Source organism: Pagrus pagrus (genome assembly GCF_965226575.1).
Source record: "Pagrus pagrus genome assembly, chromosome: 18".
Classification (NCBI taxonomy): Eukaryota; Metazoa; Chordata; class Actinopteri; order Spariformes; family Sparidae; genus Pagrus; species Pagrus pagrus.
The window spans coordinates 11,789,369-11,809,956 of record NC_140202.1 but is presented as its reverse complement, the minus strand read 5'-3'; the positions used below and the strand labels follow the sequence as shown (position 1 = coordinate 11,809,956).

At 42.2% G+C, this 20,588-nt stretch overlaps 1 protein-coding gene across 1 annotated transcript; it reads right to left on the bottom strand.

Annotated features, from left to right (window-relative positions):
• Window positions 1-359: 359 nt before the first annotated feature.
• plcb2 (phospholipase C, beta 2) lies at window positions 360-20,205 on the bottom strand (the record flags this gene model as incomplete). Its single annotated transcript, XM_084380533.1, has 32 exons — window positions 360-1,175; window positions 2,401-2,484; window positions 3,974-4,031; window positions 4,253-4,309; window positions 5,187-5,251; window positions 6,491-6,632; window positions 7,181-7,364; window positions 7,554-8,042; window positions 8,162-8,252; window positions 8,857-8,921; window positions 9,112-9,216; window positions 9,387-9,486; window positions 9,605-9,769; window positions 10,680-10,831; window positions 11,118-11,242; window positions 11,409-11,493; window positions 11,633-11,729; window positions 11,831-11,913; window positions 12,014-12,227; window positions 13,734-13,818; window positions 13,989-14,071; window positions 15,226-15,383; window positions 15,481-15,627; window positions 15,713-15,873; window positions 16,190-16,290; window positions 16,478-16,553; window positions 16,652-16,705; window positions 16,820-16,899; window positions 17,293-17,433; window positions 19,010-19,078; window positions 19,768-19,845; window positions 20,122-20,205. 32 exons carry the CDS (start codon window positions 20,203-20,205, stop codon window positions 1,005-1,007), a joined length of 3,849 nt encoding a protein of 1,282 aa, XP_084236659.1. The 3' UTR covers window positions 360-1,004.
• Between the last annotated feature and the right edge of the window lie 383 nt (window positions 20,206-20,588).

Here is a 20,588-nt window from a genome sequence, read left to right as displayed (position 1 = left end):
CGCATTTACATATTAATACATGGTTGCAGACACCTGGATATGCCAGCTGGAGGGCTCTGATAGAAGAGGCGCATGTAACCCTAACCCATCTTCAACCTGAGCTACTCAATAACAGCCAGTAAAACAAAAAATAATGTGATGTGATAATGAACCACAAGGTCTGTATTCTGAAATGTATTCAAGCAGCAAACAGTAAATGGCATACGTATATTGCAGATTGACAGAATTGTGCAATAAATAACCACATTTCTCTATTTATTCATATCTCTGTGATCAAACTCAGATTAAAGACTGGGATGTAGACATATTCAGTAAAGTTTCCATGGGGGGAAAAAACAACACAAAAGTGTACAGTGCAAAAGACATTTTATTAAGGACTATTCTTCACAAGACTGCAAAAGGAATAGTGGTGTATTTCACCATGGATCTATACTACATTTGTCCCAGTTATAGAGTAAATATAACCTTTTTTCTGCATTTCTTTCCTTGCAACAACATCCCTAAATCTCGGTGTGAATGTTTTTCTGTGGCATCATTGAGCATCACACATCGCGTGTGACAGATGTAGTCATTGTCTCCATTCAGCCTGCAGTCTCTGCTAACCCATTTTTGCTGCTATATTTTTCTTGCTACACTTATTCCCATTTTGGAACTCATCAAGAGGACAGAAAGGGGACTGCGAGTATCAGACTAAGGCTTTTAGTGATGCGCTTTCAAGTAGAAGATACTTGTCGCTCTATTAGGTCTATTTTTTGATTGGTCAAAAGGAAGAGACACAAAGAGTTAAACAGAAAATGTCCAAATCGTCTAACGTTTGCTCTACAGGACATCCTTGAAAACATCATTAAGGCTTTAAACTCTCAAAAGCACCCTCTATGAATAGTACCTCTAAATTGAAATATCACACAAAGCTTCCCTAACTGAATAATGTTCCACTATTTCATAGATGTGCTCAGATTGTAGGTTATGTAACAGGCTGATATAAGATATAAGAGTTGGCACATCTATCCCAGGAAGACATCTCCATAGAAGCCCACTCCCTCCACCTTCTTGTCTCCAGCTTGATCGACCAGTTCGGGAAAGTGGGCCCCCACACAGACATTGACTGCTTCCCTCACCTCTGCTGGCAGGGACCTCAGTTTCTGCTCATGCTCCTTCAGGGCCTCCTGATTGAGCTGCAGACACAGAGGCTAAAGGTCAGTCAGAGGTGATAGGCTTGTCGAAACGACACGTTGACATTTTTACACTTTCTTCTCTCTGCCAGGTGTTTATCATAATCTTTAGAGAATGGATTTGTGTATTGGCACCAGTAAAACTAAAGATCTTTGCAAAGCCCAAGCCAGAGAATTGGCTGGAGCCCAGATGGCATAGATTGATTTTAAATAAGAGTGATGATGAGCTATTTTAAGGATGTTTAATAATGTGGCAATGTTCCCATATTAAGGCTCAAAAACGGCTCAATACTCAATCAATGACGTTAAATACATGCAGCAAAGATAAGCTTGCAAGTTAAGTTATCCTCATTTGTCCCTCAGCACTCACTTGAATTCCTCCCACTGTTTCGCTTGAGATGAAAAACTGTATTTGTAAAATACCACTGGTGAGACACAAAAACACATCATCCATCTGGTGTTCAAACGTCAATGTCTGAACTACCTAACACCTCTTTTTTCAATGTCAACTGCCAAGATTTCGCCAAATCAAAGCAAAGCATTGTCATAGAAGTGCTGTGACATCATCTACAGCGGTGGGAGCTTGATCTGTACTTTCTCAAGCGCCCGAACTGGATGTGTCACCCGTCAACATTACGTCTAATCACTGAATGGACAGATGGCCACAGTTGAGAATGTATTTCAAAAACAGAGATGTTGTTGACCTAGTTTGGACTGTAGATGTGAGTGTGTATATGCACGTGTGTTTGTAATTGAATTTAAAGTACATTATGGGGACACACCTACCAGTTGGGAGGTGAATCCATATAATTGGGATAGATTGTGACGAAATGCTTATCACTAGTAGGTAAGCCATTATATTGTAGGACTTGTTTTTGGTTAAAGTTCCCATATTGTAGAAAGTGAGATTTCAATGTCTTTTTTAATTATACACCAGGTCTAGGTGCTTTATAAATACTGTGAAAGTATCAAGTTTAGTATTAAAGAAACAGGCACTAAAAAAGGAGCTTTGAGACAGAGGGTGAACAGCGGTGCTGCAGCACAGAACAGCATGAGAAAACTAATGCGTGTTTAGTGAATACCACAAACACTATTATTTCTGTTATTGATCTATTTTGCAGCGTCTTCGCAGGTCTCTGTATGCATCGCAAACAGGAGTGCGCAAAAAGAAATTTCAGTTCCTAGTTTAATGTCTAAAACAAGTGTATCCTAGTGTCAGAGTGTGTACCTGATTAGTCATGGTCTTGATTTCCTCCAGTGTAGCAGCCTGTTTCTTCATCAGAGCCTCTTGCTGTGGGCTGTAATCTGAGGACTGTAACAATACAGTAAAGTACAACTCAACATGCTGCTACTGAAAAACACAATCGATCTGTGGTTTCTGTCTATACGAGTTTGTTCGTGTCTGCATGAGGTTTCAAGGGAGAGATAAAAGACTGTTTGCATGTCTATAAGCAGCTCATCGGCTCATGTTCCTCCCTGAGTGCATGTGTGTGTGGGTGTGTGTCGATCTGGAGAGGAATGTACCCATGGGGTGCAACCTGAGCAAGAGAATCAATACATTTAAGTCACAAGAGGTTCACTTCACTTCAGTTACACAACCCTTTAGTGCACCCAGCCATTCTATCCTGAGGCTGTGCTGATTGAAAAGGTGAATGTGTTATGACTAGTTGTCGTAATTAATGAGCAAATGCTGATTAAGTAGATCCAAATGAGCTGCAATGCGACCCCAATGCTCGGAGGGATGGGGGTGGGGGGAGGGTAGCTGCCAGCCAGACGGAGTCGATGGGAAAGGACTGGATAAGGAGCGAAGTGGCTAGGTCTTTAACCCAGAAACAACAGGTCTGAATCTTGATGAGCTACCAGAGGAACAAGGGCAGAGCTCAGTGAGTCATCGACCACACGTGGATTAGCCTTCTCCCTGTAAACAGCTTCTGAGTAATGGACAAGCCTGGCCTATGGTCAGGGCTCGCTGCACTTTACTCAATGGGTAAAAGGCTGTGTGTTTGTGTATGTGGGTGCTTTAAGGGCGAATGCTCACGTGTGTGGTGTTCAACAATGCATGTATGTGTGAGTATGTGTACATCTGTAAGCAAACGTGTGGGTGTATGTGAACATGTGTGCAGTTGCATGAAAGGAAAGCTCTGTAACATGCCCAAGGTTATATTTTTCCTGTGTTTTTGTTCAGGTCTGTAGACAATGCTTTCTCTTTGTAACCATAGTTACACTCTTGAATACAATATGTGTTGAACAGACCAGTGGATGTGAAGTGTCAGTTGTGACATTAGTGCTGTTACATGTACATCAGTCAAAATCAGGTGGGGTTTTCCAAGGGAATTACTATTTCTATTAAAGGAATAGTTTGACATTTTGGGATGGGATGCTTTTGAGAGAATTAGATAAGAGGATTGATACCACTGTCATGTCTGTGCGTTAAATATGAAGCTACCTACGGCAGCCAATTAGCTTAGCTTAGCATGACTTAGCAAGACTAACGAACAGCTCGCTTCAAAGATGTTGGTAGACGTCATTTGCTCCACTGGAGTCGGAGGTGTTTCCAGGCTAGCTGTTTCTCACTGTTTCCAGTCTTTAAGCTAAGCTAAGTCTGCTAAGCTAAGCTAATTAGCAGCTTGTTCTGGCTTCATACTTTCTGTACAAATATGAGAGTGGTATCAATCTTCTCATCTAGCTTTCAGCAAGACAGTGATTAAGTACCTGTTATAAAATGTCAAAATGCTGCTTTAATTGCCCATGCAAGCTCAAAAGGTTTCTGCTACTTTCAATGAATTTAAAAGACTACTTACTGCTCCATCAGACTGACTAGGCTCATCCAGCAGCTCTGTGCTCATCGCCTTTTTCAGCCTAAGAGATGTTAATTATAATTTACAATTAGACCTCTGGTACATAATGTTAAAAATGCTTCAAATCAAGCCAGACTTAATGTTGAATGCCATTAAAGCAGAGGGGTTAGAAGCTAAGAAGCTGTTTCTTCTCATTTTCAGCATGAAGCTGTACCTCAGTATGAGGAACAGCAACAAAAATGGGAACATATTAAGTAATTGAAGGTCATCCTGGGAACTCACTTTGCTTTCTCTGAGCATGATTTGGCGACTGATTTCTTCTTATTATCTTTGATTTCACTGCAAAACAACAAAGACAGAACGTGAGTAGTCATGCTTGGTTGAAAATCAAAAAATCAAAAGTGGCCCTGTAAACGACCTTTTTCCTTTAAACAAGAGTTGCAGGGCTGTGTGTCTCTGATGTGACCTTTTCAGTGAAAGGAAGGCTTTAATGCGATGTTATAGTGTCTGTGTGAGCAGGTAGATGACCAGGGCCGCCTTCGCTTCCCTACTGCTGTTTAAACACCTGTTGGATAATGGTTGTCCTGAGATAACCATCTGCCAGCTGGGGACTTGGGATAACACACAGACACACACACACACATCCAGAGCACCATAAGCCAGCCAAGGACATTGGAAGACCCATGAATTGAGGTGATTCATTCATTATTTGAGGTATTGTCTTCGCAAAATGTCAAATGTTTCACCTCAGATGACACACACACATACACATTATCTCACTTATGTCTTTTTGGGAATTCAGATAGACTCTTACATTCATTTCTTGGAGCCTTATCCTGACTATAATCCTAACGACTATCACCTAACCCTAACCCTAATCCTAACCTTACTCTAACCCTAGCCTAATCCTAACATTATCCTAACTTGACCCTAACTACGACCATAACGACTACTTTCCTGACCCTAACCCTTATCCTAACCATTGACCCACAAATCTGCATTTGCCAACTTGGGGACATGGCTTTTGACCCCAGTTGCACCAGTTGCCCCCAGTTAACTGGTCTTGAGTTTGACGTGGCATAAGTCAGATATACAGAAACACACAGAAACACAGCGTCACCAAAATCTCAAGGCACAGATTGGACAGACTCAGCAAAGCCCTCTGCACTCTCAGTGTGTACAGCATGTCCCAAAAGTGTCGTATGTGTGCTCACACCTCTCCAGGGTCCTCAGTTCACTAGTGTGTCTCTCTGTGGCCATCTCCAACAGTTTGGCCAGTCTCTGTCACAAGAGCAGAAGGAAGTGACACAATCACAGTCAAGACAATGCTAGAAAATGAGTATTGAGTAGCTCTAAATAACAGTGTCCACGCCGCATGTGATTGAAGTCTCTCTTCTTTCAGCCAAGCAAAAGTTCAGCCGTTGATTTAATTTGCATGAACTTTGGCTTTAAGTTTGATGAGAGTACTTGGCCCAAGACCTGTATGCGACATGTTAACTCTAGAGTACCATCGAAACTGTGGTGACAAACTTTGAAAAATTACCTGATTGACCCCTCAGTCTCATAAAGATTAAAAGCTTATGCAAAGAGTGCCCCAAGCACCTGGGACCAGTGAGTAATCAATAGAGCATCTAAAGCCCTGGCTGCTTGCCCGTGATCGCAGGCACACAATGCAGAGAGATAAAATTAGGTGCTCCTTGAGAGATGTGAATACAGCCTGAATCATGGAAATGAATCCTATTTTGGTGATGAATCATCAGATGTAATAAAGACAGCTAAAAAGGTGGCTGCGAGGAGAGTGGTTGGATGAGGAGCACATCATAGCAGGTCACAACAGGATGAGGAGGAGATCTTGACTTTCAGGTACAGAGTGAGAAAAGTATTAATGAATGCAGAATAAAGTGCATTATATTTTTAACTTTTATAAGTTTCTACAGCAGCACAATACCCCCCAAAAAGGGGACAAACCGAAAGCTGGCTCTAGAGAGGAACTTTCAAATTTTTGGTGGTCACCATAAGGGAGGGTAAGGCGAGGCGAGGAGTATTCAGTTGGTTGCGGTCTGCAACCTCACCACTAGATGCCACTAAATCCTACACACCAGACCTTTAAATTGTTAGCAAACAGTTGCTTTTCATATCATGCAGATGGGGCAACATTATAAAACATATGGAGTTGTGTTTTTTGATAACCTGGCAAATGTAAGCCTAATGTTCACTGTCTTTACTCTCTCGCGTACAGCTGAAGGAAATATTTTGCTCTTTAACTGCTAAATGCTCAACTATGTTCACCAGCTAGAATTTAACTTTCTCTGCCATTTGGCGCTGAAGCAGGTAATGCACAGTGGGTTAGATCCGAAACAGTAAAGTTGAACTGAAACAATCAGCTGAAAGATGCTAAAATGCTCTGTATAGGTAAGGGACACTGCAGAGTTTATAATGCAGCTTCAAGCACAGTACTTGAGTAAATGTTCTGAGATATTTTCCACCACTAATGTCTTTTTTTCCCTGGTTTTTACAAACCTCTGTGGCATACTGCTCTTTCTTCTTCCTCAGCTGATCATATTGCTCCGTCCACAAAGCCTGCAGCTCCGCCTGCATCTTTTCTTTTTGATCCTGCACCCGCTCCGTCTTCACACCGGAGTCAGAGGCGTTTCCCTCTCCCCTGGAGCAACCAGAATATAATTCAACATAACAGGACTCTTATGCAAGGGGAACAGCATCTACAAAACAGCAAGTAGTTAAATGAATGTACAATCACATGGTGACTGGAAATCCTATACAGCAATGCTCATTTGGCCTTGAATAACACATGTTTTGTCCTGAAAGTGTAGTGTGGAAGGCTATGCATAAAAAGCACTGTAGCCCATATTCATTTGGTTGTTCTGCTTCAGACGGAAAAACACATTAGCCGCAGAATATTCTCCGTGCTTCTAAATCTAATCTCGTTAATGACACTGACCAAAACAACAACAACTTCATTAGTGGGTCAATATTAATATGCTGTAGAATTCACTGCTACTTTGTCAGAAACAGAATAGTCTTTGGTGGATGACTAAACATAAACAATTGGACAGATGGATCTTACTACTCTGAAATGATGACATGACACCCCTCCTCCGCCAACACATTTATTCTCTTGCCATATTTCAGCTAGAAACTGATTCTGAGAAGGATTGTGACAACAAATGGAAGACAAATAAATCCCCTTACTCTTTTTTCTTCACTGAGGCCTTCTTCTTGATGGCCTTGAAGGAGTCAGAGTATTTCTGAATCAGGTCCTCTCCTTTCTTCTGATACTTCTTTTCTGCTTCCTTCATCTCTCTCTCCTGGCGCTTGATGACCTTCAGGTAGTTTTTGTGCTCTGTCAGTTCTCCAGTAGTTACAGTCGAAGGCTCTGTGGCAGAAACACACAGGGCTTTGTTGTGGGAATCCACCTTCTTGTGTCGACATTTGATATGCTTTTCTAATAAACTAAACTTGTCTATTTAACAAAAAAAAGTCTGAATTTGTCTGAATTTTCTCACAGTCTACTGATAAATGAGAAACTGTTATGACTGCACCAAATGAAGCACTTTGGTTTTACCTTCGCTGGAAGTCGGTGGCTGAGATGAGTCATCTGATCCTGCAGATGGTGAAGTTGCTGGAGAGGGCAAGGCCTCAGCAGCAGCAGCAGCAACAGCAGCAGCAGCCGGCTCTTCAGCAACACTGGCAGCTTCTGTGTCTGGTTTATCATCTGAAGCAGACTCAGGGTTTGTGCTGGATTCATTGGCAGGCTCCTCTTTGGTTTCAGCTGGAGCTTCCTCTGGCTCTGCAACAGCTTCCTTCTCAGGGGCTGCCTCTTCAGGAGTAGGAATGGCTTCAGGAAGGGTTTCAGATGTGGCACCTTCTGCATCTGGGGCTGGATCTTCAGCTGGAGCATCGTCAGGAGTTTGAGGAGGTTCTGCCTCAAGTTGTGCAGTGTCTGGCTTGCTCTCAGCCTCTTCTTTACCTTCTTCTGCACTTGTTTCTGGAGGAGGCTGGGATGATTCGTCTTTGGCATCAACTGGTGGGGTAGGTTCGGATGTGGCCGCTTCTAGCGGCAGTGAGCAAATACACCTTCTTATTTCAGCACTAAAGGACCTGCTACAAGAGCCATATCAAAGCTCAGCATCTTTCGAAACTGAACTGTGTCACCTTCACAAGCTTCATTACCTGCAGCCGGGGCTTCACTTTCCTTAGCTTTGTCTGTGGGGGTTTGGACCACGAGAGGCAACTCGTAGGGAGAAATGTAGTCGGAAGATGACTGTGTGTGAACAAAAAGGACAGGAAAATCACAATCTAACAAGGCTGGTAAACTTCCAGAAATTTAATTAGTGCTGTTAAGGGTTTAAGGGAGAGCTATGGACATTACTGATATAAAGGAGACATATTATGCTCACTTTCAAGCTCATAATTTTATTTTGGGTTAGTACTCTAATAGGTTACATGCTGCAGCTCTGTATTCCCCGCCTGTCCGACATGCTCCGTTTTAGTTCCTGTCTCTTTAAGGACCCCCCTCCCAAATACCAAGCTTGCTCTGATTGGTCAGCTCACACACGCCTGAGCCAGCACCACTAACAGCAACAGAGCAGCTGTGCTAAATCAATTCTTACATGCTAAAAGCAAGGCATTAATTGTGCAAATGTGTGACATAGTGACATAATGTGACGTCACAAAGTCACAGAATTAAATGCGGGACTACCAACAAGGCATTTTAGGAGAAGTGTTTTGTGTGGGAGGGAGGAGCTTCCGTTGGTGTGGACTTTGACCTTTTCAAGCTCTTTTACATGCACAAGAACATATATTAATATATATACTAAAGGGAAGATAAGACCATAATAGGTCTTTTCTAAGCATCTTTATGTTACCTCTTTTGGGGTCTTTGTGGTCTTCTCTGTGCCTTTTGTTGGGTTAAACAAGGCATCTGTGAAATCTGAGGGAGAATGAAAACAAATGAACCTGAGTGCACTATGTAGCAATAATTCATACATAAAAAAAAACAACTAAATGCTACCGAGCGCCACACATCCAAACTGAATCTTTTCCCTGGCTGTCACTCTAAAAATTTGCATTAAGTCGTAGCAGACTTCTTCTCCAAAACTACAAAGTGAAAAGCCAAGCACCTGCGAAGGCAGCGGGGATGTAGTCCTTGACCTCGATGTACACAAAGAGTGCAGGCAAAGTGAGTGGCATGTTGCTCTCACTGCGCAGGCAGATGTGATGAAAACCTGCAGGGCATAAAAAAAAACCTTGGGTGAATTAGAAACAAGGCAGCAGCTCCCCTGATCCACGTTGAAGCAAACGCTGCGCGGCCTTGGATGACTCAGGGGTGTTTTGAATTATGCAGATTAGATGAAACATGAAGTGAAGTGGGGTTTTTTTTCTCAGTTTCACCAACCTGATTGGATGGCATCAAGTGGGATGATTCTGTGTCCCAAGAATTTACCGTTCTCCTCGTGGACCACAATTCTTAGAGAGGCCATTTCTGGGAGCAGAATCTATCCATCATAACAACAACAAATATATTAAGGCCAACAGCAGCAGCAAAACAGCTGAGCTCACACAAACACATTCACCCGCACATATATTGGACCATATTTGTTGACAGACACACACTTTCTCAAAGACAAAAGGCTCCTCATTCCACACTGGGTTAATGGCGTTGGGCGTGGGGGACCACTTGGTGCGATATTTCTTCTTGGGGTCTCCCGGCAGCCCGATCACCTCCACCTCCACCCCTGTTTTCACGTTCTTGTCGGACAGGAACTGGCCCGAATAGATCTGGTGAAAGAAGCGAAAGAGTGAGATTTGAGGACATACACGGACGAAGTGGTTAACAATATGGATGTGTCCTGTTGTGTGTGGACCCATGTTCAGGACACAGTGGGTATAAATAGAGCTCGGGTTTTCACTCATGCAGAGTCTGCTGAATACCAGGAACCATGTATCACTCTCAGCATGACGCTTGTATTATTACGGACTCTGCTTCTAAACTAGAGGGAAAAGCAAGCGAACATGGTTGCAAACACACACACACAAACACTTTCGAAGGCTATAGCGGTTAATTTATTGCTCAATTTAGAAGAGCAAAAACAGATGTCAGCTATACTCGCAATGTTTGTGCATCAGTTTTCTCTACAGTGCAATACCATTATTACTCTCTACCGTTATTATTCTTTCCCTTTATTCATTGTTTTTGTCTTTTCCTGTGTAGTGCATTGAGAGCAATAAAATCAAATTATTTTATAAGAAAGCTGATTGTGATAAATAAGTTTTTTCCTGCTGCTTTAAAGGGGCAATATGTAAGAACTTCAAGTTGAAGTTAGCAAGCTAACCAAGTAGCCCCGGGCCTGAAAAGCTCTTTCTCCCAGTGGTCCAAAGCTCCTGCGCTAGCAGCGTGAAAACAGACACTCCTACAGTACTCTAGCTAGCTGCGTGGCTAAACAAGCTAACAAGCTAACAGTCACTAGAGTCATGGATGAATAAACAGAGCTGTGCTAATATGCTGCCTCTATTTGTTGGGAGTATGAATTCATACAGGTGGCCAATTCTTACATATTGCACCTTTAAAGTCATCGTTTTCACCTCGTTAAATGTTATCATGTTTGGTTTTTTGCACAGGTGCTTGATGCCAAACGCACCACAATCAAGTAAGACAAGCATAATAATTTTTACAAGGCTGTGAACCTGCCTTTATGGTCAATGTGCTGGCCACAACAGTGTCAATCCTGTCACAGAAAGGGTCAAACTTCTTGTCACTGCGACGCAGAACATCATGCTTGAGCAGGTAGCCCGTTCTGCCGTTGAATTCAAACAGAGCCATGTTCAGCTGCATGGGGAAATCTGAAAATAGGCACAAATAGACCCATTCATGCCCCCTCTCTTCAGCACAGGGAGGAGCAGTGAGGGGCTGGAGATGCAGAGCACAGCAGAGGCCTGTGCAGCACAAAGAGGTGCAACACTGACCTGCTGTGGTGAAGAACAGAAGCTCAGGTTTAAAAATAAAACACCTCACATCAGACCCAAGTGGTGATTAAAAGGAAACAGTGAGAGGCTGCATCGTCTCATGGAGTGCAACACATTTATGGTATTTTAAGTAGTTATCAGTGCAATGTGTGTCCATTTCTACCCATCGTCTGGTAGTTGAGCGCCACCATCTGGCAGCCGACATTCCAAAAAGGCTGGGGGCTGTAATTGGATGAGTCCATTCTTGTTCCTTTGGGGTAAATCCTGCTCATCTGCCTCTTATTGTATCTGAGAAATATGGTTCAGGAAGCACAGTTTTACATATTTCGATAACTGGTATGTGAACCAGGATCATGGACAGCTCAAAATAGCATATTTTGATGTACTTGTGTGTCATTTTTAATCAGATTATTTAACACGGGTTGCCTTATTTTTGGAGCAGGACAACGGATACTCGACAAATTCAACAGCAGTCTTGGCGATCATTGTCTCCCCTTTGGTCTCCACAAAAGATGAGATGACGTAGCTCTTGTTTTTCTCTGTGAAGGAAGAAATGAAAGTGAGGAAGAATTACACAACTCAGACTGACTTTGATTTGTCTACCTGTCAGTGTTTTAAAAGTCTATGTTGTAAAAATCTTTTTTGTCTGAGCCTTGTGTTAAATTTAGGAAGACATACTTCTGGCATTGTCAAAAGAAATGAATTTGTTGGGCTGGATGTAGTTGACCAAGGATGACATCGCCTCATACGCTGTTACTTCTTGTCCAGCTGTGCCCTGTGGGGGATTGACAGGAAGTTTAGTGATGTTTGAACTGTTTTCAAAGGACACGGATGATGTGAAGCAATAAGACTGTCATCACAACCGCATACTCATACCTCATCTGATGTCTTCATTTTCTCCTCATCCTGTTCCTCTGTGTCCTCCTGCTCCTCGGTGTCCTCCACAGCTGCCTCCCCCTCTGGTTAAACATGTAAACACAATGTCAACGACACCTAAAAATAACTAGAGGCCAGATTTTGGAATGTAATCCGATTTGGCTCGAGGCTCATCTAGTCCACCTTGGTTCTCCTGGGTGCTGGGTGCAGGGTTGGCAGGATCCTGGGGAGTGGTGTTTGGGTCCTGGGCGGATGCAGCTGTGGTTGTGGTCTGGTCAGTGGCTGCTGGGGTGGCTTTCTTAGCCTGGGTTGGCTTTTCATGGCTGCCCTTTTTGTTCTTGATGAGGATCTTGCCCAGGAGCTCAGATGGGCTGGGGATCTGCTGACCTGGCTTCAGCTGGATGGTACAGATAAATAGAAGAGACCTAAAACTAACTTGGAGCAAACAATGACAAAACACTTACCAGGAGGTTCTCTTCCCCTGTGTCCTCCATGTTGAACCGCCATGTTTCTACTGTAGCCCAGAATGGACAAACCGAACACTTGCTCTAGAGAGGGCCTTTTGTGTTTTTCACAATTTTAGCGGACAACGTACACTGTAAAATCTGACAATGTCACTTTACTTTAAAGTAATCAAGAAAACCGATTACCTCAAAATCACAAAGTAAACTAACAATTTTAAGCTATTATAACTTTTTAAGCTGGTACAACTTAAATTTTACTTTACTTGCTAATCCCCCTCTTGGGATGGGTATTCACAAGGTTGCAAGCTGCAATCTCACTGCTAAATGCCACTAAATCCTACACACTGGACCTTTATATGGGAAGATCCATTGCTACTACACCCATGTCGGTATATTATATAGATTTGTCCAGATTAAACAAACAAGATGTTAGTAAGTAAGTTAGTAAGCAGACTTTTTTCTTTGGACTGAGCCAGGCTAGCTTTTTCTCCCTGTCTCCAGTCTTTATGCTAAGCTAAGTGAACTCGCTGAAAGTAATTTCATATTTAGGGTACAGACATGTGAGTGGTATCAATGCTCTCGTTTCACTCTCACCAAGAAAGCACATTTCCCAAAATGTCGCACTATTTCCTTTTGATGACTAGAGAGGGCGTTTACATTTTACAATGTCTACAACAGACATGCTCGCTTTTTAGGGTAAATTCAAATAGACTTACTATCTTAGACTCATTTGTCCTGACAATTTAGACCAAGTTGAATACATCATTAAACTGTTTTGAAGAAAAATTTATGAAACATTAAAGCACTTTTTACCTTCAAATAACAGCTTCAAAATCATTTTGATGGTACGGTGTCTTGTAATAGGGTGAATGGTGTCTGTCTCAGCCACTCTGCCTCCCTATCACTTGTTTCTGCATTATGTAACTTCAGTGAGAGGGTAGGATCACAGTGTTACATACATGTTAACTACAAGTTTTCAAAACATAATATTGTAATGATGTAATGAGGTTTGTTGAGTCATGAACTCAGAAACTCAGAAATCCTCACTATGGCCCTGATATTATTTGAGATGTCCTCTCCGCCTCAGGAATACAAACATGTGCACATCCCTCCACAAAACACACACACGTGCACACACACACACACACAACTGAGAGGAGGTGAACAGACACTGGCTGTTGATATAAATCAATTTAATGGGTACAGGAGCCTGTGAGGGTCATGTCTGGCAGAGACAAGAAAGGAGCCAAACATGAAACTTTAACTTTGCTATTAATTGCCTTCATGCTGGTGTGGTTAGTGTGCATGACTCAGCTGAGTCTCACAGGATAAACCTTTATCTAATCTATCACAAAGTCCTCTGTTTAACAAACTCCCAATATAAACTTTATCTAACTCTATTATTTTGACAGCGAGCTGTGTTGCAGCAGTGTACTCACAGGGTATTTGTCCAACGACTCTGTTAGCAGGGCATCACCAAATATGGTTTTGCAGTAGTTTGCCATCTTCTCCTGCTGTTTCACCCTGGAATAAAGCACAGTAACACCTGTCACAGTCTGCCGTCTCTGCCAGAACGAAGAGTTCAATTATATCCTAAATATGCTCCATCAATATTGGATAATGCCATCAGAGCATTATTACATTGTGCTCATAACATTACATGGCGTGAGGTCATGGAAAAGCTCAGGTCTTACGAGTCGACGTGGTTCTCGAACGAGAGGACAACGGGATACTGTGAGGTCTTGAAGGCGCTCTCTGCAATCGCCTCAATCACATCCTGCCACATATCAGAAAGAGACAGGCATTTTTTGTTTTTCATGCATTAGCTAGACTTATATTTGAATTATGATTTAAGAGATACAACAGAGACATAGAAAAAAAAATAAGCTGACAATACATCAGCAAACAGCAAGAACTGTGAGTATGAATAGTTGCTTCTATGCAGAGAGCCTGAAGTCAGCTCCCGACCTATCACATCTAGAGGCTGACAGTAAACTGAACTGAGGTGTTGTGTCCGGGCCCCGGGGACTGTGGTGCTCCGCCTGCCCTTAAATGGAAGTGCTGAGTGTGAGAGGATGACTGGGGTGCCTGTATGTGTGTGTTTGTGTACTTTTAAGCCTTCACATGCTTTTGCTATTTGATGTGCACATTAGCATGAATAAATAAACTTTTGATACCAAAGACACATTCCCGAACTGTGTGGGCAGCATGAGCAGCTTCTGGCGAGTGTATATATAAGGATGTCATACCGAAACAATGCAAACTGAGCTCACAGGAAACTAGAGGAAGGCCATGTACTAGAAAGGGTCCAAGATTTATGATAGACAACAGCAAGAAAGTACTCAGTGGAAGTGGGTTGGGCTTATAACAAGAGCTGTCATAAATCGTGTATACTGCTTCACTTTCTGGGTGTAATGTTCACTTACTGCCATTTATACTCATCATAGGGCCGTAAATATAATACACACAGGGGGGACACATTCCCCTAAATATTCAAAGATACTATATATTGATAATAAATGTAAACATAAATATATATTTTTATTGTTATGCTACAACAGGAAAGCACTCACCACCATCTGAATCAATCATAGCAAATGTTATTGCCATTATTATTAGTACCAGTTCTCGTTTTATGGTGTACTGCTGTTCTGCTTGAGGTATGTCCAAGTCCAAGGTACAATCAGAGCAAAACATGGCGTTATATTATGCAAAATTCCTGTTAAAATGCTAGCTAGCTAGTATGCATTCCATGTGTTAGCTAGCAAGTAAATAAATCATCCCATGTGTTTGTGAACTTTTTAAAATACATTTTTAAATTTAGACTTTTTCCCCCCGGACCACCACAGATTTGGTACATATAAATATGTAAAATGTTAGATTTGAATGAGGAACTCCACTGAAGTTGTTCCCAAAACTATGTGTAAACACCTTGAAGAGGATCTCAGTCGTCATGGTGAAGCCGTGGGTAATGATGGGCTCTTCATCTGGAGGTTTGCCCTTCCAACAGTCCAGCTCCAGACAGCGGCAGCCGGACAGCAGACACTGGCGGTACATCTCCGGAGAGGACACGCCAGAGAACTGACCAGCTGCAAGAGGATACACAGAAAGACTCAGAAAAATCTTCCAGAAATGAGATGTTCAGTGTGACAACTTGTGAGCTTAAATCACAGTGGTGTATGTAACCTGTCAGGTATGTGTTGTGGGAGGACTTGATGAAGTAGTGGGGTATAGGTTGGCCCATGTCCTGACACTTGGCCAGCCTGTCCTGTATGACAACTGATGTCTCCGGCCCCATCAGGAAGAACAAGAGACCTTCTGGAGAAATCAGATCTGCAGATGAACAAGAAAGACACGCTGATGTACAAAAACATTGTCAAGTCCTCGTTATAATAGATGCTTCATCAATTAATCTCACTTCTGTTTGTATTAGCGGAGCACGGTTCATATTTGTCAATAAGAGCCTTGATCTGGTCCTGCCGCAGTCGTGGAAACAGCTCCTCGTTGAGCCGAGAGTCCCTCTGCTTCTCGTTGAGGAACTTGGTGAAATTGTCCTTTGTCATGGTGGGTTTGTTGGAGCTGGAGGGCACAGTGAGCCATGACAGTCACATCAACACTACACGCAATGTTGCTGCTGTTATGTTATGGCTCACTAACCTGCCACCTGAGCCCATGCCAGGTAGCTAGTGCACAGATTGGAGACTCAGGTTGGCCAAGCATGAGCATGAAATAATACAATTTACAGCAGGCGTTTTTTGTTTTTTTTTGGCTTTGTGCTACCAAATAAGAACATGTTTTTACTGAAAACCTACCTTACAGGATATAAAAAGATAAAGTGAGGAATATCAAGCCATATCAGGTGATAACCAGTGAAGCACAGGAGAGGCCGACTCACTAAGAAGTGAAGATCTCGTAGATCTCAGGCCGAGGGCAGAGATTTGTCAGAAAGGCCTTGAAGGCAGACTCAGTGAAGACGTCAGGCTTCATGGTGTCATACTGGAAAGTAAAATGAGTCTGCGTGAGTCTGGGTACCTTATTCCTTGCTAAAATAACAGTCAAGAATCACAACAAACACCAGGGTATCGTGGGAAGAGGTGAAAAAAAACTGCTTTAAAAAAATCTTTGAAGGATAGATGGACTGAAAGAACACAGTCAACCCACCAAAATGTCTATATTTCCTAACCTTTCCTTTAGGGAGGTGTGCTGATGCCAAGGCACTTTCCACCCTCTTCTTATCCGCAGGGAACATCTTGTAAATGCTGAGAAAAACACAGCGAGTAGGAAACATGGTAATCTACTGTGCAAAGTAAGAGCTGTGTGCCATCCTACACCTTCACATGGTTGCACTGTAACCTACTTTTTCACGGGAATCTTGCCGTCCTTGTTGGTGTGAAGAGAGATGCGGATGTATCTAAGATTGAACACAAAGGCTTTATACTCTGTCACACATGGGGGAAGTTAATGGTGTTGCGTTCGCTCAGCAACAATACAGGCTGAGCTGTCAGATGACATGATGTTCACTTACATTTTCTCCAGGAAGACCTGCCTACACGCGTTGTTTCTTGCAGCATTGTAGGCAATTGAAAGGATGTCATTTGCCCAGTTCTGATGATACAAAAAGGGATAATACTTAAAATATCAACATAAACTGTGCTTGAAAATGTCATTAGCCCTAAAGCCATTATCAAAGATTTCTAATGGTCACAAACTCACCACTAGAGGGCATTAATATAATATTACCCCAGGAAATGAGAGTAGTGCATGTTGCACAGTTGTGATTTCATTACAGCTGATTAAATCCGGATATTGGAGTCATAAAGTCTGATAAAGGCTAAAAGGGAGAGAGAGGGTACCTTAAGGGGGGGGAGAAAAGGCTCATTGTTTAATGGCTAATGGCCTGTGGCTGTTTGAACAGTCAAAGGGGATCAGTGACATAAAGGGAGGATTGTAAACAGGAAAAGTCGCAGGAAAGAGTCAGTGTACAGAGAGGCTCATTACCTGTGTCACTTTCTCCTTAGAAGCAAAGAAGTTATGATAGGTCAGATTCACGGTGTCTGGACCTGAGACGATGGTCAGAGTTTTGGCGAGATGGTTGCTGTCGGGGAAGTCCAGGTTGAACACGTTGCGGACCTTGGGGTGCTGTAAAAGACAAAAGGGAGGAGGTATGTCTCAGAGCCAATTAGATATCATCAAGGAGTATATATTATATTTTATATGCTACAAGGAACTTGATTTTTGATTCTGGCGGCCCCTGTGGACAAAAGTGGAATGAGCACCGCTGTCTCCTGTAGTATAGATTTTGATATGGCTAGTTTTTAAAAAAGAGAGCGAAAGAAAGATGCAACATATTTTTAAAGGTGCAATATGTAGCACAGGAGCTTTGGACTGGGACGGGCTGGCGCTAGCAGACTAGCATGCTAACTTAAGTAGATATCTCTACAACACAATGCGTAGATATATTCATCATTATGTGGATACTGCTTTTTATTCACATTCTGTTTATAATTATAGTTAATTTCTGAACCTTTTTTTTAACTAAAATTCTTACATATTGCCCCTTTAAACACAGTTGTGATGAGGTAATGTATCTATTTGTGCCTATGTAAGATTAAGAACTGTGGTATGATGATGTTGTCAAAGTAAACCCTGTTTTCGTAATATGACCTTTCATACACCTAAGTTACATGTAGACAGATTTGGTTGTTTTGTAATAGTAATTTTGTTGAGCTAAGCTAAAGTTATCAGCATTGCCTGGTAGTGTTACGTCTTCATAATATACAGTGAGATATAGCGAGGCGAACATAAAATGCTATAAGTCAGACGTTTCCTCAGGCTGTGTAATTCCACCATAAAAAATAGTTTTAATTTTCTAAATCTGACTTGGTATTAAGAAGCACTATAATAACTGTATAGGAATTGCCAATCTTCTATTAGCTGATAGTCTTTTTATGTTATGTAGGGCATACAGAGACATCAGTATAACATTTAGACTTAGTCGGCAGCACTTGCTCTTTGGGAGCTCGTTTAACACAGGCAAATTCGCCGACCAAGACATGCAAACATATGCACATACATACTGAGACACATTCACACACACACACACACACACACACACCAGTGTGTTAGGTACAGCCTTCTTCTATCTGCTACTCCACTATTCATCACTTCTACTTTCAGATGTGCAGAGCAAACATCAGCACGGGAGTTGCTTTTCCCAACACTCCTCAGGGGCCCGAGAGAAAGATGTGCTTCCAACATCATGCCAGCCGGGATGATGCAGAGCTCCGTGATCTCCCTGAGGGGAACAGATTTCAGATTTCACCTCTGAACCCTCAGTGAGAGATGACGATGACTGCATACTGCAACTCTCTGCGGAGGCCGGTGAGGAAGCGGAAAAAGAACTACAACTGTCATCTTTCAGCTCAAACAAACAAACACGCACAAGCTCGCTCGCGGAAATCTCAGATCATGACTCAGTGTGTGTTTATGTTTGTTTGTGTATGTGTGCATCTGTGTGTTTCTGCACTTGGAGAATAGCCATGGGTGCATGTGTCCACGACCATTTTTGCAATGCAAATATGGCTCTCATATTAATGGGCAAATGAAGGGCTTGACACCCTATTTGCATGCCTGGAGAGATTCTTACGTAACAAGCGCACCACTTTGACTTAATGAGAGAGCAGATTGGTACATTAAATAATGATACTGTACTCACTTTGGGAAGTTTTGCATATTTTCCTGTTCTGGTATCTCTGATAGTAGCAATATCCAGGAACGTTGTCTCCTAGAAACAAGAAGCAGAGATTCATCTCCAACACTGAATTCAACATGTAGGCTCCAGTCCAAATATGGATTCAGATACAAGTCATCCTTTGGCAAAGTGCAAAAACTACGGGATCGGCTTTGTTTGTGTGAAGAATATTTGACTGTGATGTCTTGAAACATCATGTGGGAAAAGTGTGAAGGGAAATTTCACATTTCAACACTTTAAAGTCAACAACAGCGAGAGCCCAGACACACAAAGCACACATTCGGTGTAGGCTTCACTGGTTTTGTGATGTGGTGAAAACCAGAAGGTGCCTCAATGAGCAAGCGAGAGAGAGAAATGAAGCACAGATAGTCTTCTTGATGGAGTGCATCACAGTTCAGCAGCACGGTGCAGCAGGATGGTGAGCCCACATCAGCACCAATCAATAATCTCCACAAGCTGCCGGGACCGGAAGGTGCACTGCAGCTTTGAGCTATCCCACAGCTTTGGCAGATCCTGATCACAGGCACATTACACACTCTGGATGTGAGTCACTGAAACATGACTACCTCTTTTTGATATAGCTTTGAATCTGTCAGGTTGTGTTTGTCTGATGCACAAAAAGCCATTTCACTTCTCGTAGCTACTCAGCACCTCTGCACACCTATGACATATTGTACAAGGGCCCGTTTTCTTTTCCATTCCAGACTCTAGATATTGATTACCTTGCTTTGGTTGATCCAGTAGACATAAAAACCTTTTGGATCCATCTTCATGGTGACAGGAACAGTCTTTGTGGAGTCCTTGATGGAGATGAGGGAATAAGTGTGGATTTTTATTGAGTTTAAACCTCTAAAACAGAGCTGCTTGATGGCGAAGCGTTGATGCTAAATTAGATAATATATGCTGTAGGACTACTTACAGTATATCTTCCAGAACAGTTCATTAATTCAGCATCAGTGATTAAAATCATTAGAGTGGGAACTCGCACTTATCTCATCAGGAAATGAAAGATTAAAAAAATTAAATCACTGTTAGAGCTGCATAGTTTCTGAAATGTACTTGAAATATTCACTCACCTCTGACCATTTGGTGAATCTCTCTCCTTTCATCAGGTAGTCTTTGACCTCTGGGGCCTCCAGAAAGTGTCTTTTCTTATTCATGTTGTCCTTCTAGAGTGGCCGCTTTAATGCTATAACTGAAATATATCCTCAGTCTGAGTGTACACCATGATCGTAACCATCAACGAGCTCTTCCCTCCGTCCGTATACAAAAGATACACTAAAATGGAGTTTAGTGCACAGACTCAGGTAGGCTATTGTACAAAGGACACACCCTGAAAAATATGCATTGCAAATGAAGACGAGAAAAAACAAAACAAGTAACTTGACTAAAGGTGAGGGTGCTGCCTTCAAGCTACCCTGAATCAGAACTGAAGATTGAGCAGTAAGTGTCACAAAAAAGACTACATGTAGTCATATTTGATTTAATTGTAGTTTGTAAGCTGAAAAATCACCATCATGTCACCGCTTCCTGATTGATCAGC